The 21,302-nt window shown below is 36.4% G+C and overlaps 3 protein-coding genes across 7 annotated transcripts; 1 reads left to right on the top strand and 2 right to left on the bottom strand.

Annotated features, from left to right (window-relative positions):
* Nucleotides 1-1,006: 1,006 nt before the first annotated feature.
* On the bottom strand, nucleotides 1,007-2,652 carry LOC104752148 (uncharacterized). Its single transcript, XM_010474213.3, has 2 exons — nucleotides 1,870-2,652; nucleotides 1,007-1,576 (listed from the first exon to the last, which is right to left on the bottom strand). Exons 1-2 carry the CDS (start codon nucleotides 2,418-2,420, stop codon nucleotides 1,429-1,431), a joined length of 699 nt encoding a protein of 232 aa, XP_010472515.1. The 5' UTR covers nucleotides 2,421-2,652; the 3' UTR covers nucleotides 1,007-1,428.
* Nucleotides 2,653-4,263: 1,611 nt separating this feature from the next.
* Nucleotides 4,264-9,019, bottom strand: LOC104752149 (chaperone protein ClpB4, mitochondrial). Of its 4 annotated transcripts, XR_015584816.1 has the most exons (11): nucleotides 8,454-8,964; nucleotides 7,905-8,361; nucleotides 7,530-7,725; nucleotides 7,367-7,421; nucleotides 7,139-7,289; nucleotides 6,567-6,875; nucleotides 6,388-6,473; nucleotides 6,154-6,337; nucleotides 4,993-5,922; nucleotides 4,432-4,732; nucleotides 4,264-4,356 (listed from the first exon to the last, which is right to left on the bottom strand). XR_015584816.1 is itself a non-coding variant. In XM_010474215.3 (10 exons), exons 1-9 carry the CDS (start codon nucleotides 8,727-8,729, stop codon nucleotides 4,445-4,447), a joined length of 2,982 nt encoding a protein of 993 aa, XP_010472517.2. In that variant the 5' UTR covers nucleotides 8,730-8,909; the 3' UTR covers nucleotides 4,264-4,356; nucleotides 4,432-4,444. The 4 variants fall into 4 exon arrangements, 2 of the variants coding, with proteins under 2 accessions (XP_010472517.2, XP_010472516.2); XR_015584815.1 differs by having other exon boundaries at nucleotides 4,264-4,732; nucleotides 8,454-9,019; XM_010474215.3 differs by having other exon boundaries at nucleotides 6,154-6,473; nucleotides 8,454-8,909.
* Nucleotides 9,020-10,636: 1,617 nt separating this feature from the next.
* Nucleotides 10,637-21,145, top strand: LOC104752150 (CHD3-type chromatin-remodeling factor PICKLE). 2 transcript variants are annotated; one of them, XM_019238354.2, is made up of 31 exons: nucleotides 10,637-10,803; nucleotides 11,393-11,538; nucleotides 11,643-11,780; nucleotides 11,869-12,023; nucleotides 12,134-12,295; nucleotides 12,564-12,778; nucleotides 12,870-12,965; nucleotides 13,074-13,210; nucleotides 13,306-13,518; nucleotides 13,608-13,715; nucleotides 13,879-13,929; nucleotides 14,022-14,121; nucleotides 14,252-14,394; nucleotides 14,503-14,606; nucleotides 14,704-14,842; nucleotides 15,650-15,819; nucleotides 16,192-16,258; nucleotides 16,343-16,465; nucleotides 16,669-16,778; nucleotides 16,918-16,999; nucleotides 17,579-17,773; nucleotides 18,155-18,302; nucleotides 18,393-18,495; nucleotides 18,639-18,713; nucleotides 18,861-18,925; nucleotides 19,033-19,109; nucleotides 19,566-19,696; nucleotides 19,802-20,141; nucleotides 20,224-20,356; nucleotides 20,430-20,503; nucleotides 20,584-21,145. In XM_019238354.2, exons 2-31 carry the CDS (start codon nucleotides 11,398-11,400, stop codon nucleotides 20,938-20,940), a joined length of 4,152 nt encoding a protein of 1,383 aa, XP_019093899.2. In that variant the 5' UTR covers nucleotides 10,637-10,803; nucleotides 11,393-11,397; the 3' UTR covers nucleotides 20,941-21,145. The 2 variants fall into 2 exon arrangements, with proteins under 2 accessions (XP_019093899.2, XP_087348036.1); XM_087491910.1 differs by having other exon boundaries at nucleotides 10,700-10,878.
* The last annotated feature ends 157 nt before the right edge of the window (nucleotides 21,146-21,302 follow it).

The raw sequence follows: 21,302 nt of genomic DNA on the forward strand, positions 1-21,302 counted from the left end.
CCATAGTAACATAAGTACATATATAACCATATAATGTCCATGCCTATACACTTACTCAAGTAACAGTCGTGTCCAAATAGTAAATATATATATATATTTCTATCGTTTGTCTTTGTCGTATACACTTAAATTATAAAGTTAATAAATATGCACGTCTCCTTTAAAATATTCCATATTACTAACACTGTCTCCATCACACACAAAGTTGTGCATGTGATCTAAGAAGATACTATGATTTTTACACATTTAAGGAAGGAAACTTCAAAGTAAATTATATAACTGTATAGTATATAACTCGTATTAGGTTTCATACTACCACAGCATAAATAAAATTGAAAGTGATGTAAACAATTGAGACGTACGTCACGTGGCTTCCTTCTTACCACAAATAAGTACAGTCGAAGTATTCAATTCCAAACTCTACTTACAATAATAAACCAGTGTTAGGATCGCAATAACAATTCAATTAAACCCCTTTAAATCATTATCCAAAACAAAAAAAAAAACAAAAATACTACATTTGAATCAACGTACAAATTTTGGAGTTTTCCAAAATTTGTCTTTTACGTTAAACAACGTACGAAAATGGTCGTCGGTTCTTCGCAAATCCCACCAGTGTGCAACGAACATTGGTATCAGAAAGTCTTAATATTTTAAAGGACACTATTATCAGCACGATCCACGAGTGGACCAATGCATGTTTAATACAAAAAGAAACTATATAATATTTTTGGTGGACAATATTGTAACTTGCGTTAAATTGGGGTCTCTTCTTAAAATGACAGTAAGAAAATATAAAAACTTACTTGGTGAATGTGAAGATCCCAATCACACTGTACCATCCCTCACCTTCCTCAGAATTACAATCGATGCTACCGTAGTGTCACTGACCTAACAACCTTGGTTATAAAAGTTAACTACTATTTATGGCTCTATCCTAATTCCAGAATATTAAGAACTTATAAATGATAACATTTTCAATTCAAAAATGGTGATAAGAATTCGCTTTTTCTAATAGAAACCGTAGTGTCGCTTTTTATTGGACAATGATTAACGATGATTCGGTTAATAGATTACACATTTTTTCTTTTTGTTTTTGGATTCAAAAAGTTAAACTCTTTGAGAAATGTTGTGAAGTAACAAAGTCATGAGGTAAACGAGCTCTCTTCACAATCCTCGTCATGTTGCTCTGTAAACTCTGTTGCACCAACTGCTTCACTGCTTTTCTCTCATCACTCATCTTAATCTCATGACCTCTCTCTCTACCCAATGAAGACGAAGAAGAAGATATTCCATAGATCGGAGCTGAGACTTGCTTCCCTTTGTCCACCACTCTCAAACACTCTAGTACCCTTGAGGCTCGCTTTTGCGCCAATGGGCTACCTACAAGTGTTAGTTCAAGCAATGAAGATTCAATACCCGCTTCAATCATCGCTCTCCGATCTCCATACCCCCTTGTAACCCTAGGAAATTAGCGACAATAGCCTCGAAAACCGCTTGATTCCGTGGCTTAGACGACTCAATTATCTTCAACATTTTGTGAACAGCACCTGCTTTAACAATGGCTGCTTTGTTCCTGCATATGTCATTGAAACAAATGATTGAATTAAATGCTTCCAAATTATTCTTGGCTTAAGAAAAAAAAAAAAGCAGATCAAACCCCAAAAAAAGCAAAGAAAGTGACATCTCTCTAAATAAAAACAATTAAATTTTCACCTAAAAGAAGCAAACCAACAACAACAACTAGTCAACAACAACCAAAAATCATTCATAACTAATTTAAAAAAAAAAAAAAAAAATCTAAAAAATCGGAGAAAATGTTCTGAAAGTTAAAGAATTAGAAACATGCAATGCAATGAGAAGACTCACACATCATTGCCGATTCCAAGATTTAGAAGAGAGTAAAGCGAAGCCACTTGAGCATCTTCGATTAGTGAATCATCGTCGATCATACTAACCAAAGGAGGAATCGCACCGAGCATAGCAAGTGTCCCTCTCACTTCACTATCATCTTTTGCTAACAACCTAACCTCACTCGCCGCCGCTACTTTCTTCTCCGCCTCTGCCTCCGCAGCTTGTAAATCTTTAACAACACGTTTCAGAACCTCTAACGTTTCTTCCTTCTTCTTTGTCTCGACACCACTCTCAATCACTGCTAAGTTCAACAGATCGCAGAGCTTCTCTGTTTTCTTTGCTATATCTTCTCCGATCGTTGTCGATTTCGAAGGGTCTTCTTCTTCTTCTCCTCGGAGTTCACGTTGGTAACGAGAGCTACCGCCGCAGCTAAGGGCGTCGAAGATGATTCTACGGAATGACGATCCGGAGAAAGTGTTAACAGATGAGGAGGAGGAAGAAGAAGCGGATGGAATGCGGTGGAGGATGAGAGGATTGACATTGTTCCGGTGACACTTCGCCATCATCGCCGATCAGTATAGCTTGAGGAAGAGAGAGAGTTTGCTCTGTTTTTATTTGTTTGTTTTATTTGGAGGCGAAAACAGAGGAAATGTATGTTAGAGAGATTTGGTAGTTTTTTTTTTCCTAGGAATATTATTAAATTCTTCTTCGATATGAGATCTTAGTAGTTGTAACAGATTATTTTGCGATTTAGAATTTTTGCACACTCAAGTTTGTATTTTATTTTTAGAAAATGATAAATGACAACGGTACAATACATATATTATATTAGTATGAGAGATGTTGAAAGTTATTAATAAAATTACATTAATTGGGAGGGACTTGAGTTTGATTATGTTTTTACCCCAACACAAAATCGTTTCAGAACTTGTTTGATGAAATTAATAAATTAAAAAAAAAAAAAACTGAAAATGAAAATAGTAATTTAAAAAAAAAAAACTTTTTTTTTTATTACTTTAAGCTATTTATAGTTTTTTTTTTAATGTAAATGAAGACTATTTGCTTTTTCTAGTTGAGTTATTCACTTTTTTTAATATTAGATTTGTATTGTTGATTATAATTTTTAAAATAATATATGATTTAGTGATGTATTATATATGCTTCCAACATGTATCCCCTTCCTAAACTTTATGTATAAAAATTGTTTTCATATTTCCAAATGTTTCGCTTCCACATACATGTTTCGTCTGTTTCTTTAAATCACATGTTTTTCACTCATATCTATTTACCAACCATGAATTTGTTTCAAGACTTGAAAATTGCAATTTTTTTAAAACGACCAATCCAAAACTAGGTATAAGTTACAATTAGTCGCTCAAAAGATAAAAATTGAGGCTCATACTAAAAAGTGGTTTTTAATTTGATTACCAGTTACATGAATGTATGGTAGACAAAGAAAAATGTATTTGACTACTTTCTTAAATACAATAAATTAATGGTAAGTACAAAGAGATGATTAGTGTTAAAATCTGATATTTAGTCGGAAGTCGCATGCAGCCTCTCGAGACGAAGAAGTCGCTGAGAAGAAGCTTGCTGAAGTTGAGGCAAATAGCCTTGTGCTCAACTGGAGTCAGCTCGAGCTCCTTCCTATTTTGACTTCTCTTGAGAACGAGATGACTGATGATTTCTAGGTGTACTTAAGTTTCTCTCTTGTTGTATAAATCTATCATCTATGCACCTTTTGTCGACAAGTACTCAACAAATAGGAGTTTTATTTTTGCAAAGACTACTCCCACTGTCCCACATAGGTATAGATTATAAAAGATAGATAAAAATATATAACCGAAACCTATAGAAAAATAATATAGGAGGAAGGAAAAATACTATATACGTCTAAAATTTCAGAAATGTTGGCTCATTTCACAATTTCAAGAGTATAATTTTGAAAGAAAGAAAAATGATAACTAGAGTTCAATTGTTATTGTTTACAGTGGATGTACCAGGTTGTTCCCCCCCCCCCCCCCCCCCCCCCCCCCCCCCCCCCCCCCCGTTACAAGACATGACTGACATTTCGACATTTCGAAGTAACTAAACTAATAAATATGCTAATGCGTCACTAGTGAGAATACTAATACTTGAGTACTTGACTAAACATGAGACAAAGGAATTAATAAGAAAAACTATATAGATAAACAAATACTTCAATGTTGGAAGCTAAATTAAGAGAAGGATCCGATTCAATTCTGGCGACAAGAGAACGTGATTAATTTTTTTAATTAATCTAAATCACAACGTTTGATTTGGTAAGCTTTGCAAGTTTAATCTCCTTAATTGAAAAATCAGATCTGGAACAAACTCTATAATACACGTACCACATTGGTACGTACGTCCTATTAAACGCTTCATAAATGATCTTAACATCCATTATTCACCGCTCCAAGTTAATATTTCAAATGCTAATGTCGGTGTGTGTTCCCATTTACTTTTGTCGGCAAGAAGATACTAAAACATAACAATCCGAACCTGTTAGAAGTACGAATCTACAAAGGATAGAACAAAAGAGTTTAAAACGCTAACCCGAATAGTCTAATTAAGCGGCCATTTCTTCAGTGGAAACATTACTCTCGACCTTCTTGATAACCAATTTGTTGTCACTAGCCAAGAGGTCAACATCGACAAGAACTGTGTCTTCTTCAGCGAAATCTCCTTTTAGAACCCCAACTGCAATCTCATTCTCCACCATCTGTTGAATCATTCTCTTGACAGGCCTCGCACCATAGTTCGGGTCAAAGCCAAGCTGAGCCAGGAGATCCACTGCCTCTTGGGTATACTGAAGATTAATTTTCTTCTGTTCCAACCTATCCTTCACCCGTCTCATCTGCACGTTACACAAATGTTATAAGATACGTTACACAAGCTAATGTTATTGGAAAAAATAAATTGGTTAGTATAACACAAAGTGATACTTCCATTTTTTTTTAATTAAAAGTCAAACTAGTAAGAGAAGTGGATGTTGTAAAATAATTGGTATGAAGTATATGTGCACAAGCTATTAATAAATTGAAGAGTTAAGATTTTAGTTTTAAGATTTTGAAAACTAAATATGCAAAACAAAGTGAGTGTAAAACGGTTTGTTACCTGCAACTCTACGATTTTGGAGATTTCATTTGAATCCAGCGGCTGGAAAACTATGTATTCGTCAATTCTGTTCATGAACTCGGGCCTAAAATTCTGTCTTGCTAACTCCACAACTTGTCGCTTCATTATCTCATAAACAGCTTCTTTGCTGTCTTCATTGTTGCGGAGGGTATCAAGTATGTGATGAGATCCTATATTCGACGTCATAATTACAACACAGTTTTTGAAACTTACGGTCCTCCCTTGAGAATCAGTTATTCTTCCATCGTCTAGCAGTTGTAGCAAGATATTGAAGACATCAGGGTGAGCTTTCTCAATCTCATCAAACAGAACCACAGAGTAAGGTCTCCTGCGAACAACTTCAGTTAACTGCCCACCTTCTTCATAACCAACATAGCCAGGTGGTGCACCAACTAGCCGCGAGACTGAGAATTTTTCCATATACTCACTCATATCGATCCTCACTATTGCATTTTCAGTGTTGAAAAGGTATCCGGCTAGAGCCTTGGCAAGCTCAGTTTTACCAACTCCTGTTGGACCCATGAACATGAAACTGGCTATTGGGCGGTTAGGATCAGAAAGACCAGCCCTTGAACGTCGTATAGCATCTGCTACTGATTTTACAGCCATGTCTTGACCAACAACTCTCTTGTGGAGTACTTGTTCCAACACGACCAGCTTTTCTCTCTCTGACTGCTGGAGATTAGATAGTGGAATACCGGTCCACTTGCTCACAATCTCTGCTATGTCAAGATCAGTAACCTCTTCTCGGAGTAGTGACTCTCCAGACTGTCGGAAATTCGTGAGATTCTTCTCAGCTTCTTCTAACTGGCGTTGGAGGGACATAAGTGTTCCATACTTAAGCTCAGCAGCTCGGTTTAGATCATATTCACGTTCAGCAGATTCAATTTCCAGGTTAACTCGATCAATCTGTAAAACATAAAACATGTTGTGAAGGACATCAGGGTCGATATATACCAACATGATTAGCAACCACCATAAGTACTACAACCACCAAAAGTACTATACAGAACAAGAAACTGGGAGTGTCTTGCATGATATTAATTTTATTAGACGTTAAGCCGAAACGGCATACATATGTTCTTAGATTTCAAGAATGAACTATACTTCAAAGAAAACAGTGAGAAAGAAAATATTTACCTCTTCTTTAAACGAACGTATTTTAGTCATGAGAGACTTTTCTTTCTCCCATTGGTCACTAAGTTCAATCTGTTTCTGTTTGAGCATGGACAAATCATTCTCAATCTTCTGTAGCCGTTCTTTAGAAGCTTTGTCAGTATCATTTTTAAGAGAAAGCTTTTCCATCTCCAACTTGATCACAGCTCTGTCAGTATCATTTTTAAGAGAAAGCTTTTCCATCTCCAACTTGATCACAGCTCTGTCTATTTCATCTAGTTCAGTTGGTTTAGAAGTGATCTCCATCTTCAGCTTTGCAGCAGCTTCGTCAACAAGATCAATAGCTGAAACAAAGAACGTTCATCTAAGAAAACAATGCTATGGTCAAATTTTCCAAAGAAAACTAATAAAAATTCAGGGAAAGTGAATGTCTATACCTTTGTCTGGCAAGAAGCGTTCAGTGATGTAGCGGTCAGCCAGAACTGCCGCTGATACAAGTGAACTATCTGATATAGTAACACCATGATGTAACTCGTAACGCTCTCTTAACCCACGAAGAATCGAGATTGTATCTTCAACAGTGGGCTGAACACATAACACTTGTTGAAACCTACGTTCTAGAGCTGGATCTTTCTCTATGTATTTGCGGTATTCGGTCAACGTAGTTGCACCAATGCATCTCAGTTCACCTCGGCCAAGCATTGGTTTCAAGAGGTTGCTCGCATCCATTGCTCCCCCCATAGCTCCTAAACAAGAAATAATATTACCTAATTCGTCAGTTTAATCTTACCAGTAACAATGTACTAAAGTGATTTAATATATTAGTAGATCTTTACAAAATCTTAACCATAATTTTCCCTCTCACAGGATATAAAGCCTTTAGATAGAGATCCACCCAACAATGTTAACATGGACAGCACAATACTGTATATGCATACATGTTTTGTGTATAAAAAGTAGAAACAAAACATCAATATTTATAGCATGTTGATAGAATGAGGAAAGGCACCTGCACCAACAACAGTGTGGATCTCATCAATGAACAAGATTGTTTGCCCATTGGAAGCAGTTACTTCCTTCAGTACTGCTTTCAACCTTTCTTCAAAATCTCCTCGATATTTGGCACCGGCAAGGAGTGAACCCATGTCGATAGAAATCAACTAATGAAAACGAAACCAAATCAAACACGTTAAAATATTTCTTCAGCCTTTCTTACAGAAAACAGTAAACCACTAACCTTTCGATTCATGAGAGGTTCAGGGACGTCTCCTCGCACAATTCGTTGAGCTAACCTGTAAAGGTAAATCTCTTAACAAAATTTGTCTAAAGAAAGTATAATCATAACTTTTAGAGACTTCACAAAAGAAAAGAAAAGCACGGAATATAATTAAAAGTTCTACCCCTCTGCAATTGCAGTTTTCCCAACACCAGGTTCACCAATAATAACAGGATTGTTTTTTGTTCTCCTACATAATATCTGGATACAACGCCGGATTTCATCATCCCGTCCAATGACAGGGTCAAGCTTCCCTCGTCTAGCCATCTCAGTCAAATCATTTCCATACTTTTCAAGTGCTTCATATTTGCTTTCAGGATCTACATTACGTGATCAGAGTAAGCAAAAGTCATTAACTCAAAAAATAAAAGGACACACGATAACAAAACATTCAACAAGATCTCAATACTATCTTTTGTTAGCTTGAGTACCAACACACGTCTTACATCATCATCTTTCCAAAGTATTTTAAACTGAATTCCAAAAAAAAAAAGCTTACTTTGATCAGTAACTCGTTGACTACCGCGGACATCTTTAATAGCATCCTTGAGGGCTTGCTTATCAAGTTTCATGTTCTTGAAAAACTCTTGTCCAAACCTCATATCCGAATAATAAGCCAGCAGAAGGTGTTCGACGGATACATAACTATCTAACATCTCTTTCTTATACCTCTTTGCGTTTTCTAATATAACACTAAGAGATGAACCTAGTATCTGACCACTGGTATCACCTGTAACCTTTGGTTGTTTAGATACGAAGTCATCTGTAGCCTGAAGAACAGAGGAATTGTCGATTCCGGCTTTGGTAAATATCCTCCTAGCCATACCATCTTTTTGCTCAAGAAGAGCTTTCATCAAATGTTCTGATTCCACAATCTGTTGGTTCGAATTACGAGCTGCGTCAAAGGCATTGATAACCCCTTCCCATGCCATCTCCGTAAACTCATTTTGACTTGGCTACAGGAAAAAAAAAAACGACAAAATTAACAATCTTTGTTCCAAAAATTGAGGAGCTAATACTTAAAAAGAATGAAATCGCCAGCACGAACCTGAGCTGTGCTGGTGGCGAAGCTTCGAGGAGAAGGGAATTGTAAAGAAAGAGGGAAGAGTCGGGAGTGAGAAGCCGCCGCTTGAGTGACGGAAGAGTTGTTGTTTCCGGCGAGTCCGATGAACGAATTTGGTCGGAAGATAGAGGAATTAGGGGAGATGTAATGGTGAGCAGAGGAAGAGAGATGGCGAGAACGGAGGAGAAGAGATGGTCTTGAGAGAGTATATTGAGCCTTGATGGCTGAGGAAAGAGACTTGGACAATCTCCTTGACGCCATGTTTGAGGTGAAAATTGAAGGGATTGATTGATGTTTTTGGTTTTAGGGTTTTGTAAGAGAAGAGGAAGCAATTGAAGGGGAGTTTTTTTTTTTTTTTTACCTTTGGAGAAGCTTGGAGAAGAGGCAAAAGGAAGTTTGTAGAAGAAAAAGGAATTGTATTACATCGCGAATGTTCGATTCGGTGTGGGTTTTAGGAGAGTTAAAAGGATTTTAGAGCATAATTAAACTGGGTTTCTCAGACTAGTAGCTCTTTCCGGTTTAGTTTAACATGATCCATTCAGATTCAGAAACGACGTCCTATTTCGAATTCCTTTTGGTTTATAGTTTAACCAAGTGTAAACCACAAGCCCACAATTATTTTCAGTTTTTTTTTTTTTTTTTAATTTATAATTACATTTTTCTTTTTTGGAACACTTTAACTCTACTATTTTCAAACAATATAACTTCATAATCTACAATTGGAGCAAACATTTTGACATGATCACCTACAATTGGATACCGAGGAAAAACAACAAATGTGCATATATGCTGGCAAAAAAAGGACTCACGGGAAATTCTCCTCTTTATTATTATCGTTATGCACCCAACTTTTTACTTCCTCTGTTACATTGTGAAGAACATCTTCGTCATTAATAAAGTTAGGTGAGTTAAAAAAAAAAAAAAGAATAACTACTAAAATCTTTTTTTCTACAAATATTTTAAATTCATATATTATTCCCATTATATATAAAAGTGTTTGGCCAAACTAACAAAGTTTACATAGTAGACTTCAAATAATCAAATACATAGTAGTAGACTGTAACATAAAAGAGATGAATAAGTATTTATAAAAATAGTAGTTAGTGACACAATTCATCTATCTAGGCTATACAGACAAACAATAAGATCTTTAAATAACAATCACAAGCAATTCATGATCAAGCCAAACCACAAAATAACACATGTAAATCGTCCGATGAGAACTGGTGTCTACCAATACATGCCTTATATCGATTGATGCAATGCCCTTACGTCGACCAATGCACACCTTGCATCTACCGACACTCACATCAACTACTCGCGAATTATCGTGATTTGCGTCGACCAATACCCTTCTAGTGTCTATCGATGCAGATGCTCTAGCGTCGATTCCAGATGCCGTCATTGACTACAACTCTACCACTCGTCCAAGAACATCACAGCTACCAAACAAGGCGGTAGGAAACACGAAAAGCACAACAAACAATGAATCAGTTCACCAAATCACAAAAAAAAACATAGAAAATTGAGAGATTTCATGTTCAAATAAACCATGGTCATGCATTCAACTTAAAAAAAAAAAATCTGATTGAAAATCTACATGGCGAACATTGTTTTTGAATTTCAGGTTAAAGCAAAACACCAAACCAAAGTATCCTTTTATAGATTCTTAATTTATGTTTAATATTTTTTCAAGCGCTATAATATTGTTGGGCGATGAAGTATTTGTATATTCGCATGGCATCTAACTATAGATCTAATGGATGAACTAATGAATCCTTAACCATGCGTAGCCAGTATCATTCATAAATTCCAGGCATCATTCAATCATCCAACCAACCATAGATCTAATTCATTTAACAAGTTGTTCATACTTAACATATTAGGGATGCGCATAATTAATGTCGTATTTCATTTTTAATCTGAATACTCGTTTTATAAATGAAAAATGCATTATGTATAAGGTTTTGAATCCCGATTAGAAATGTGATAAGACTATTGGACTGATCTGTTTGGTGGGAAATGTTTTTCATTTTAGAGATAATAATGAAAATTTTCTAAATCTTATTTGGAAAAGAATAAAATCCTAAATTGTATTAGGTATGAAATATATGTATATATATATATATATATGTCTATATATATAATATTCAGATATTATTTTTAACAATATTGGAGGAAATATTAAAAAATGTGTAATAAAGTGTATTAAAAAGTTTGACAATAGCCCTAAGTTAAATCGTAAGCTAAATGTAAAGAATCATTCGTGTCTGATTATTCAGGTTTGGGAGTTACTTTTCTCCTTCTTCAAACAGATCCCAAACAAAATTCAAAGGTTCTTCTTCTTCTTCTTCTTCGTCTCTTCCACACTCTCATCTGCTTCACTATTTTTTTACTCATTCTACGACAAGTAAATTGCTTTTCAACTTTTCAATTTCCGTCGAATCAAGTTACTGTCTCTTTCAATTTCTTTGTACAACAAAGTTGAGAGTTTGAAAAAATGTCGGGTCTGGGTTTTGCAAAATTTTGAATCTTTTCATGAAATTGCTAAAATGGGTTGTTAATTCGAGTTATGGGTACTCACATTTGGAAACTCAATTGGGTTTTTGTTTGTTTGATTGTATGTTTGATTTGCTTAGGTATTTTGGTTTAGGGTTTTTTGGGTTTTTTTTTTCATTAACTCTCTCTCTTTCTCTTTCACAAGCTTCTTCGATCTTGCTCGTGTGGTTTTATGAATCGATTTTTTAGTAGCTGAACCATCCCTAGACTGTGATGTTTACTTTAGGTATCAGAGCTTAATTATGGAATTTTGAATCCAGTAGAAACTCATAGTTTGCTTTAGCCTCAGAACTGGCACTGAACTGATTACTTATGTTGTCTATTTGCGTTTGAGCTTACTGATGGGTGACATGTTTTGTGTGCAGAAAAAATGAGTAGTCTGGTGGAGAGGCTTCGTATACGATCAGACAGGAAACCGGTTTATAATCTGGATGATTCTGATGATGACGACTTTGTTCCTAAAAAGGATCGGACCCTTGAGCAAGTTGAGGCTATTGTCAGAACTGATGCGGTTTGTCTCTTATCTCGAGCTTATTGTTCTGCTTTTACTGCTGCTTATTCTGTCTTTTTGATTCCTTTTTTCTTGTTGTTGTTGTTGTTACTCTGAATGCACAGAAAGAAAATGCATGCCAGGCTTGTGGGCAAAGTGCAAATCTTGTAAGCTGCAATACATGTACATATGCTTTCCATGCTAAATGCCTAGTTCCACCTCTTAAAGATGCTTCTGTGGAAAATTGGAGATGCCCTGAATGCGTAAGATTTCTAATCAACGTCCACAGTTTACTTTGGGATGCCATATCTTCCATTTTCTTACATGGTAGAACTGTTTCTACATTTTCAGGTTAGCCCTCTAAATGAAATTGATAAGATATTGGACTGTGAATCACGTCCTACAGTATCTAATGAACAAGGTTCCTCCGAAGCGGCACCAAAGCCTTGTTATGTCAAACAGTATCTCGTGAAGTGGAAGGGATTATCATACCTTCACTGCTCTTGGTAACTGCATTTTGTTTTTTCTGTCTCTATGTTTGAAGATGCTTATTATCAATGTTTCTTGTCTGTGAACATTATAACACATGATATTTGTTTCTTTTGACCAATCGCAGGGTGCCTGAGAAGGAATTCCAGAAGGCTTATAAGTCAAATCATCGTTTAAAAACCAGGGTGAATAACTTTCACCGTCAAACGGAATCAGCCAATAACAGCGAAGATGATTTTGTTGCCATTCGTCCTGAGTGGACCACTGTTGATCGGATTCTTGCCTGCAGGTCTAGTGATGGAATTAATTCCTTCGTTTATTTATCTGCCAACTTTTTTTTACATATATAATTTTTTTTTCACCATACTTGTTATCTAATAAACCGAACCTTTGATAGAGTGCTGCTTTGTCAAAATACATTTAGATGTTTTTTCTACCAAATCTGCTCTCTATAAGAAAGAAGATGTTATCAAGCTTTCCTTACTTTTTCTTTTCAGAAGTTCCTACATTCTTAGTTGTTTTCTTGTGACACTTGCATTGTTTCATTTGTGATATAGAGAGGAAGATGGTGAGCTGGAATATCTTGTGAAATATAAAGAGCTATCTTACGATGAATGTTATTGGGAGTCAGAATCAGACATCTCAACCTTTCAGAATGAAATCCAAAGGTTCAAGGATATAAATTCTAGAACTCGCAGAGGTAAAGATGTTGACCACAAAAGAAACCCTAGAGACTTTCAACAATGTGATCATACTCCTGAATTCCTCAAAGGTACTTGGGTCACTATAATTCATATACTATAAATGTTTCCCATCTTTGGTATCTATAGATGCTATGATTATTTTGTTTTCTGTTATTGAAGGCTTGTTGCATCCGTACCAGCTTGAGGGACTTAATTTTTTGCGGTTCTCGTGGTCAAAGCAGACACACGTAATTCTTGCTGATGAAATGGGGCTAGGTATATATTCAATTATTCCACCCTTGTGGTCAAATAGATCTTTTCATATAATGTCAGAGGCTTTTGTTTTCCATTTTTGTAATATTGTGAGATTTGTCCTGTTTACAGGCAAAACTATTCAAAGCATTGCCCTTTTAGCTTCACTTTTTGAGGACAACCTCATTCCACATTTGGTAATTGCTCCACTATCAACTTTGCGGAACTGGGAGAGAGAGTTTGCCACATGGGCCCCACAGATGAATGTGGTATGTATGCAGTTATACACGCAATGAGTTGTGCCTTTGCGGAAGGTTTTTGTTGTTTGTTAATGAAATGGTCTTCGTGATCACTTGACGGGTAGGTTATGTATTTTGGCACTTCGCAAGCCCGAGCAGTTATCAGAGAACATGAGTTTTACTTTTCGAAAGATCAAAAAAAGATCAAGAAAAAGAAATCTGGACAAATCAGTAGCGAAAGCAAGCAAAAAAGAATCAAGTTTGATGTCCTCCTCACATCGTATGAGATGATCAACCTAGATACAGCAGTTCTGAAACCAATTAAGTGGGAGTGCATGGTAACTCTTATTCCCTAATGAGACATTATTTCTCGCACTCTTCTCTCTTTCTCTCTTTTATGCAGCTTAGTAACATTTTTTTGGGTCAGATTGTTGATGAAGGCCATCGACTGAAAAATAAGGATTCAAAGCTGTTCTCTTCACTGACACAATATTCAAGTAACCATCGTATTCTTCTGACAGGAACACCACTTCAGGTTCGTCATTTGATTTTTTTTTCCTGGAGTTTATACTTTCAATAGTTGTATCTGAGCATTAGTAGCGACAATTTGCAATGAGAACTGTTATATATGATCCTGCACTAATTTCTTACCTGATTAGTTGCAATATGTTACTGATGATTACGTGGTGCCTTTACAGAACAACTTGGATGAACTTTTCATGCTCATGCATTTTCTTGATGCGGGGAAGGTATTCCAAGGATGGCAAAGATATATAAATTCACATACTTTACAGAATTTTATATAGCTAACACATTTTATTTGATTGCACAATACTTGCAGTTTGCAAGTTTGGAGGAGTTCCAGGAGGAGTTCAAAGATATTAATCAAGAGGAGCAGATTTCAAGACTGCACAACATGTTGGCTCCACATTTGCTCAGAAGTATTAACCAAAACCTTTTCTTCATCTTTTTAGTGTAGATGTGTTTCAAAAGTTCGTTCAGACGGGATTTTTCTAAGCAAGAATTTTATGATCTTAACTATGTTGTGTCGTATTTTGATTGATTTTATAGGGGTAAAGAAAGATGTAATGAAAGACATGCCCCCAAAAAAGGAGCTCATTTTGCGTGTTGATTTGAGCAGCCTGCAGAAAAAATATTACAAGGCTATTTTTACCCGTAATTATCAAATATTGACAAAAAAGGGAGGTGCTCAAGTAAGTTCTTATTAATTTTTGTATACTCTTCAGATCCATATCCTAATTGGTGGGGTACAGGTCCACTGTAATTCGTCTGGTGATTGTGTTGGTCTGATTCTGTTTCAGATTTCCCTTAATAACATTATGATGGAATTACGAAAAGTTTGCTGCCATCCTTATATGCTGGAAGGTGTTGAGCCAGCTATTCACGATGCTAATGAATTTTTCAAGTAACATCTCATTTATCGAAAAATGATTATCTGAATTTGTTTATAGTGTCTGTTAAACTTTGCATTAACTTTTTCGTATATGTATGATGTATCAAAGACAACTTTTGGAATCTTGTGGAAAGCTACAACTTCTAGATAAAATGATGGTCAAGCTGAAAGAGCAAGGACACAGAGTTCTTATATACACACAGTTTCAGCACATGCTGGACTTACTTGAAGACTACTGTTCCCATAAGGTATCTGAGCTTCTTATATATATATATTCTGTTTCAATAGATTTTCATTCTTGTTTTTCTGTAGAACACCATTTTATAGAATCAACTCTACCTTTTTCTCGCTAGTCCTTAGGCAAAATTATGGAAATACAAGGAAGTAAGTCAAGCCTGTACTGAAATTTAGAGTTAAAGAACTCTGTGTCAAAATGAAAGAATAAGGACACAATTTCCACATATACAGTTACAGTAGAAATAACAAGTTTATAAGTACAATCTTCAAATATGTCAAATACACAGTAGAAATAGCAAGTTTATATATATTATACGTATTATAATCTTCAAATATGTTTACAATGTGCTGAAACTGTGTACAGAGTTCTCATATACACACAGTTTTGACATGCTGGGTTTACTTGAAGACGATTGTTTTTAGAAGGTATCTGTCCTGTGTATATGAGATCTCTGTATTCTTACTCTATTAGTTTGATACATTGTTCACATATACACTCAGTTTCAGCACATGCTTCTATATACATAATTGTGCCTGAGGACTCTATCTAGAAAAAAGTAGTAGAGTTGATTCTGTAGGTAGGTGCAATTACTTTGGTAGAGTTTATGGTGTAACCTACTCTGTTGGCGCTATAGCTTCATTATTCCCTCAAAGATTACATCTTTTGTTACTTGAAATGTCATTATCATGACTATTGCTGACGCATGCACTTGAGACTACTTGTTTAATCTCTTTCTATCACATTTTTTTTTTCTCTAATATGCAGTTATGTAAAATCCTTCATATGACTTAATTGTTCATTTTCTTGTCTTTGTCAGAATTGGAGCTATGAGCGAATTGATGGAAAGGTTGGCGGAGCTGACCGTCAAATACGCATAGATCGGTTCAATGCCAAAAACTCTAACAAGTTCTGTTTTTTGCTCTCCACAAGAGCTGGTGGCTTAGGAATAAATCTTGCAACCGCAGATACAGTAATCATTTATGACAGGTATGAATTTCAGTTCTCTTAGTTTCATCTGTATGTTTTCCATAGTTGTTGTGTCAAGAAGTAAGAGGAGCTATTTGGCTTGATAGCATGAGATTTTGGTAGTATATGTTGATTTTCAAGTGAGTTGGATGCTTTAAGTAGATGTCTCATAGGTGATGATGAGTGATAGAGAGGCATTTGGAATATTTTCCAAATAACTATTTCTTGAGCATTTAAATTGTTAGGCAGCGGGAAGATCAGGAAAATTATTAACTGCTGTCTTGCTAATAATAAAATTTCGTGGGCATGCAATGTGGGATGACTGTCTGTTTTGGTTTACACTAGCTCGAATTTTCATACCTATGATTGAAATTGTTTTATCTGTCTCTCTAGTGACTGGAATCCCCATGCGGATCTTCAGGCAATGGCTAGAGCCCATCGACTTGGCCAAAGAAATAAGGTTTAACTATTATCTCTTACTGCTGTCAACTTGCATTTTTCTTATTTTTTAGTTTCGCTAATCTATCCTTATATTTTCCTTTAGGTGATGATTTACAGGCTCATAAACCGAGGCACCATTGAAGAAAGGATGATGCAGTTGACTAAAAAGAAAATGGTTTTGGAGCATCTTGTTGTCGGGAAACTCAAAACACAAAATATTAATCAGGTATACTTTTATTACTTGAAGGTACACCTATTCACATTATTAGAGATTTCTCAACAGATTGGAGTTAGAAGGTAGAAATACTAAGAACACTATTCGGTATAAGCACGGAGCTTAAAAAGAAAACATTAGAGAGAAGGGGTCCATATTTGTTGACTGTTTCTCACGTAGTATTTGTTTGTTTTGTTTTCCTGACTACAATTTAGGAAGAATTAGATGACATCATCAGGTATGGATCAAAGGAGCTTTTTGCTAGTGAAGACGAAGAAGCAGGAAAGTCTGGAAAAATTCATTATGATGATGCGGCTATAGACAAGTAATATACTCCTTACTCCTTCCCTCTTGTTTTTGGCTAACAAGGGTATCTGATCTTTCCGATTGCTCCTTTCTTATGGAAGCCTTTGCGGTCAATTGCATGGATATTTCATTATTTGTCTCCATCTTCTGTTCTGCAGATTGCTTGATCGTGATCTCGTGGAGGCGGAGGAGGTCTCAGTGGATGATGAAGAGGAGAATGGATTCTTAAAGGCTTTCAAGGTTTTCTTGCCTCTTATCTTCCTCTTCTATTAGTTTTTCTGGATCAGAATTCACTGATTTTCAATGCTCCATTTGAGTGTGGTTATTATGTTCTTAAATTCCTTAATATTCAGACTATGGGTGGCTACCGAATGAATCCTCCAAACTTAGCAAACCTTGAAAGCTTTTAAGAGCCCATGCATTGTCAAATTATTAGTTACTTGCTAAGTTTGGAGGATCAATGCAATTAAATCCAGTCCGTTTTGATGCGTATAGACAGTCTTTAGAAAGTGTCTTGACTGTTTCGTTCTGGCTCAAAGTGAAAGCAAACTCAGTGAAAACTAGTCTGAATATGGAGGACACCATAAACTCAATGAAAACTAGTCCGTTTTTATACTTGTGATGATGTTGATTGAGCCAATTTATTGACTTGGTTACATTTCTTTGAAGCCTGATTTTTTTATTTGATTGGTCTTTAGACTTAGCTGGAACATGAGGCTGTTTCCAGCGTTGCTGTTTTATTTGAATGCGATTAGGGTGTCCGGTATCTTTGTAGTGTCATTAACTCTGATGATTTCCTGTGATCTTCCTGTATATTAGGTGGCAAATTTTGAGTATATAGATGAAAATGAGGCCGCCGCATTAGAGGCACAGAGAGTCGCTGCTGAAAGCAAATCTTCAGCAGGCAATTCTGATAGAGCAAGTTATTGGGAAGAGTTGCTAAAAGATAAATTTGAGCTGCATCAGGCTGAGGAGCTTAATGCTCTTGGGAAAAGGAAGAGAAGTCGCAAGCAGGTTTAGTCTCTTTTTGACCCCCCTTGTACAATTGTGGCATCATATTAATAACTGGATTTGATTATTCACCATTTATATCTTTCTCATTCTGTTTCCTACTTTTTCCCTTTCGAATTCCTTAAGTAGCTAAATTCAGTAAGTAATAATTTAGTTGACTGTATCCAATAAACACTAAATGCCCTGGTCCTATCAATATTTTCGACAGATCTTAGGGGTTTTCATGTTGGGTCAAGTAATTGGGGTTGGTAAAGGCTCAAGTAACTATAGTCTTCTGTTTTCTTCTGCAAGAAATACGTTTTGCTTCACTCCCTATTTTACTTGATAAGTTCATATCATTTGTATTAAAGGCTGTTCTGATTCTTATATGCGATATTTTCATAGTTGGTATCCATTGAAGAAGATGATCTTGCTGGTTTGGAAGATGTGAGCTCTGATGGAGATGAAAGTTATGAAGCCGAGTCAACAGATGGTGAAGCAGCGGGACAAGGAGTTCAAACGGGTCGACGACCGTACAGAAGAAGGGGTCGAGGTATTACCACGACTCTGAATTTCTTTAATTCGAATGGAGCTGAAACTAGTGATATTAAAAGTGCAGTTTATTAAATGAGTTTTTCTGTAGATAACTCGGAGCCAACTCCTTTGATGGAAGGCGAGGGGAGATCTTTCAGAGTATTGGGTTTCAACCAGAGTCAAAGGGCCATTTTTGTGCAGACGTTGATGAGGTATCTTCTTTCCAATAAGGCATTTGGACACCATAAACTATTCTGTCTAAATTTTACACTTTTGTCTCCCGATGCATCAATATGATCCTCAGCCTCGCCCTGCACATGATTTACAAGTTCTTCTGAATGGCCAAAAATTGCAGGTATGGAGTTGGCAACTATGATTGGAAGGAGTTTGTTCCTCGCTTAAAGCAGAAGACCTATGACGAAATAAAAGAGTATGGGCTTTAATACTGTTTTCTTTTGCTTCTTTACAAAAAAAAAAAAAAAAAGCATCACGCATCACAATTAGAAGACTTTCTGGTTTATTCATTGAAAAGACTTAATCCTATTTCATCAACTTATTGTTTAATGACTTTTCTCAGGTATGGAGTAATCTTCTTGAAGCACATTGCTGAAGACATAGACGAGAATTCTCCAACCTTTTCAGGTGACTGATAATTGATCTTCTTAATGTTTACTGCTTTTCTCTAAATGTGATTTTTGCTTCTCCTGTTAACCTGTTATATGTATTACTATAATGGTCTTTGTCTGTAGATGGCGTGCCCAAGGAAGGGCTTAGAATAGAAGATGTTCTAATCAGAATTGCTGTTCTGATGCTAGTACAGGATAAGGTGATTCTGTCGACTGTAATCCTTTAATAAGTTCTCTATTTAATTTTCTGAGTTGTCTTATGAGAGCCAATGCAAAGTGTTGCCACTTAATGATTGGAATTTCTGTATCTATGTTGTACTGTTATTGGAGTTAGATGATGGCACTATTTTTTTGTATTTGTTGGTTCTAGGCTATAGTTTTAGTCCCTACCAATTTTTCAGTACAGTAATTATATGTTTAAACCACTCTTAAGATCTAAGGCCTACGATGTTTCTGTGCATTACTGTGGTAAAACGTTTGGGTATGTTCTGCTTCATTTTCTCTGTTTCCCGTCACTTTGTATAGAAATAATGGAAGCTGCCTTTTCGAACGTATTGTAGAATTTTCTTTTTGTTGTCGTTTTGTTTCTTAAGCTTATCACCCCGATGTTTTGATCCTGTGTTGCTTATGTTCTTTTTGGTGCTCTTGCCTGACAGGTGAAATTTGTAGAAGACCATCCAACGAAACCTCTTTTCCCCTCCCGCATCCTTGAAAGATTCCCAGGACTGAGAAGTGGAAAAATTTGGAAGGAGGAACATGACAAGATAATGATACGTGCTGTTTTAAAGTATGACCCTGCACCACTGTTCTCACCGAATAGTTTTCTTTTCTCTATGATATTCCATTACGTGCTTACATGTTCTTTTCCTTCACTGGAAATTTGAATCTTTAGGCATGGGTACGGACGATGGCAAGCTATTGTTGATGACAAAGAGTTGGGGATCCAAGAGCTTATCTGCAAAGAATTGAACTTCCCTCACATAAGTTTGTCTGCTGCTGAACAAGCTGGCTTGCAGGGGCAGAATGGTAGTGGAAACACCAACCCGGGAGCACAGACTAACCAGAATCCTGGAAGCGGTAATACTGGGAACAATAATGCTTCTGCTGATGGAGCCCAAGTAAACTCGATGTTCTACTATCGGGACATGCAGAGGCGTCTTGTTGAGTTTGTGAAAAAGCGAGTCCTACTTTTGGAGAAGGCGTTGAATTATGAATACGCAGAGGAGTATTATGTATGTTGTGTTGATCTGCAGTGTTGATTATTCACATGTCTTGCACTGAGTTGTTTAACTTTGATTGAATCTCTGGTCGCAGGGACTTGGTGGCTCATCATCTATTCCTGCTGAAGAGCCCGAAGCTGAACCAAAGGTCGCTGACACAGTGGGAGTTAGCTTTATTGAGGTCGATGATGAAATGCTTGATGGACTTCCTAAGACTGATCCCATCAGTAAGTTCCATGACAAGTTCCTTTATTTAACGAGTTGTTGGTTCTAATGTGAGCTCTCTAAATCTCGCTGCAGCTTCAGAAGAAATGATGGCGGCTGCTGTTGACAACAACCAGGCGCGGGTTGAAATAGCTCAACATTATAACCAGGTAAGCTGTTTTTATTTTTGGTTGGAAGGTTAATGTCTTGAACCGGTATATTTTACTCTAATCTCTCTGCGGTTATCCAGATGTGCAAAGATTTTGATGAGAACGCTCGTGAGTCAGTCCAAGCATATGTAAACAACCAACCACCAAGTAGCAAGCTAAGTGAGAGCTTCCGTTCACTCGAATCTATCAGTGGTAACATAAGCACAATCCTTTCGGCTCCATCTGATCAATCGAAGTCACATGAAAGCGACATCAAGCCAGACCTAAACAATGTTGAGATGAAGGAGACGGCCGAAGAAACAAAACCGTTGAGAGGCAGCGTCGACCTGAATGTGGTGGAGGGAGAGGAGATCATTGGAGAAGCTAGTGGCAATGTTGATGAGAAAATGGAAGACTCAAAAGAAGAAGAGAAACCACAGAACATGGTCGTGGATTGACTCAACTGGTAAAGTATCTAAAGATTCAAGACCAAAGGGGTCATGAAGTAGGAACTGTTCTTATTGTCTTTTATTAAGTTATGATGTATGGACTTATTCTTCCTTGTGTAAGACTCAGATCCTCAGATCTAGTTTCTGCTTATGCAATATTTGAGAAACATTTAGGCTAACTTTGATATTGTTAATGTTTATCTATCTTTAGAAAGGTGTTCCTGCTCCAAAGTTTCAGTCATGAAATTGCAGTTTCTCATTTTAGGACTAAGGTTGGAACTAAGGTTGGATTCAAATTGTTAATTTTTGTCTCTAATTCTGTACTAATTTAAAATATCAACGAAGGTCTACGCAAAAGTAGTTTTGGTATG

Source organism: Camelina sativa, chromosome 16 (assembly GCF_030686135.1).
Source record: "Camelina sativa cultivar CO46 ecotype springtype chromosome 16, ASM3068613v1".
NCBI lineage: Eukaryota > Viridiplantae > Streptophyta > Magnoliopsida > Brassicales > Brassicaceae > Camelina > Camelina sativa.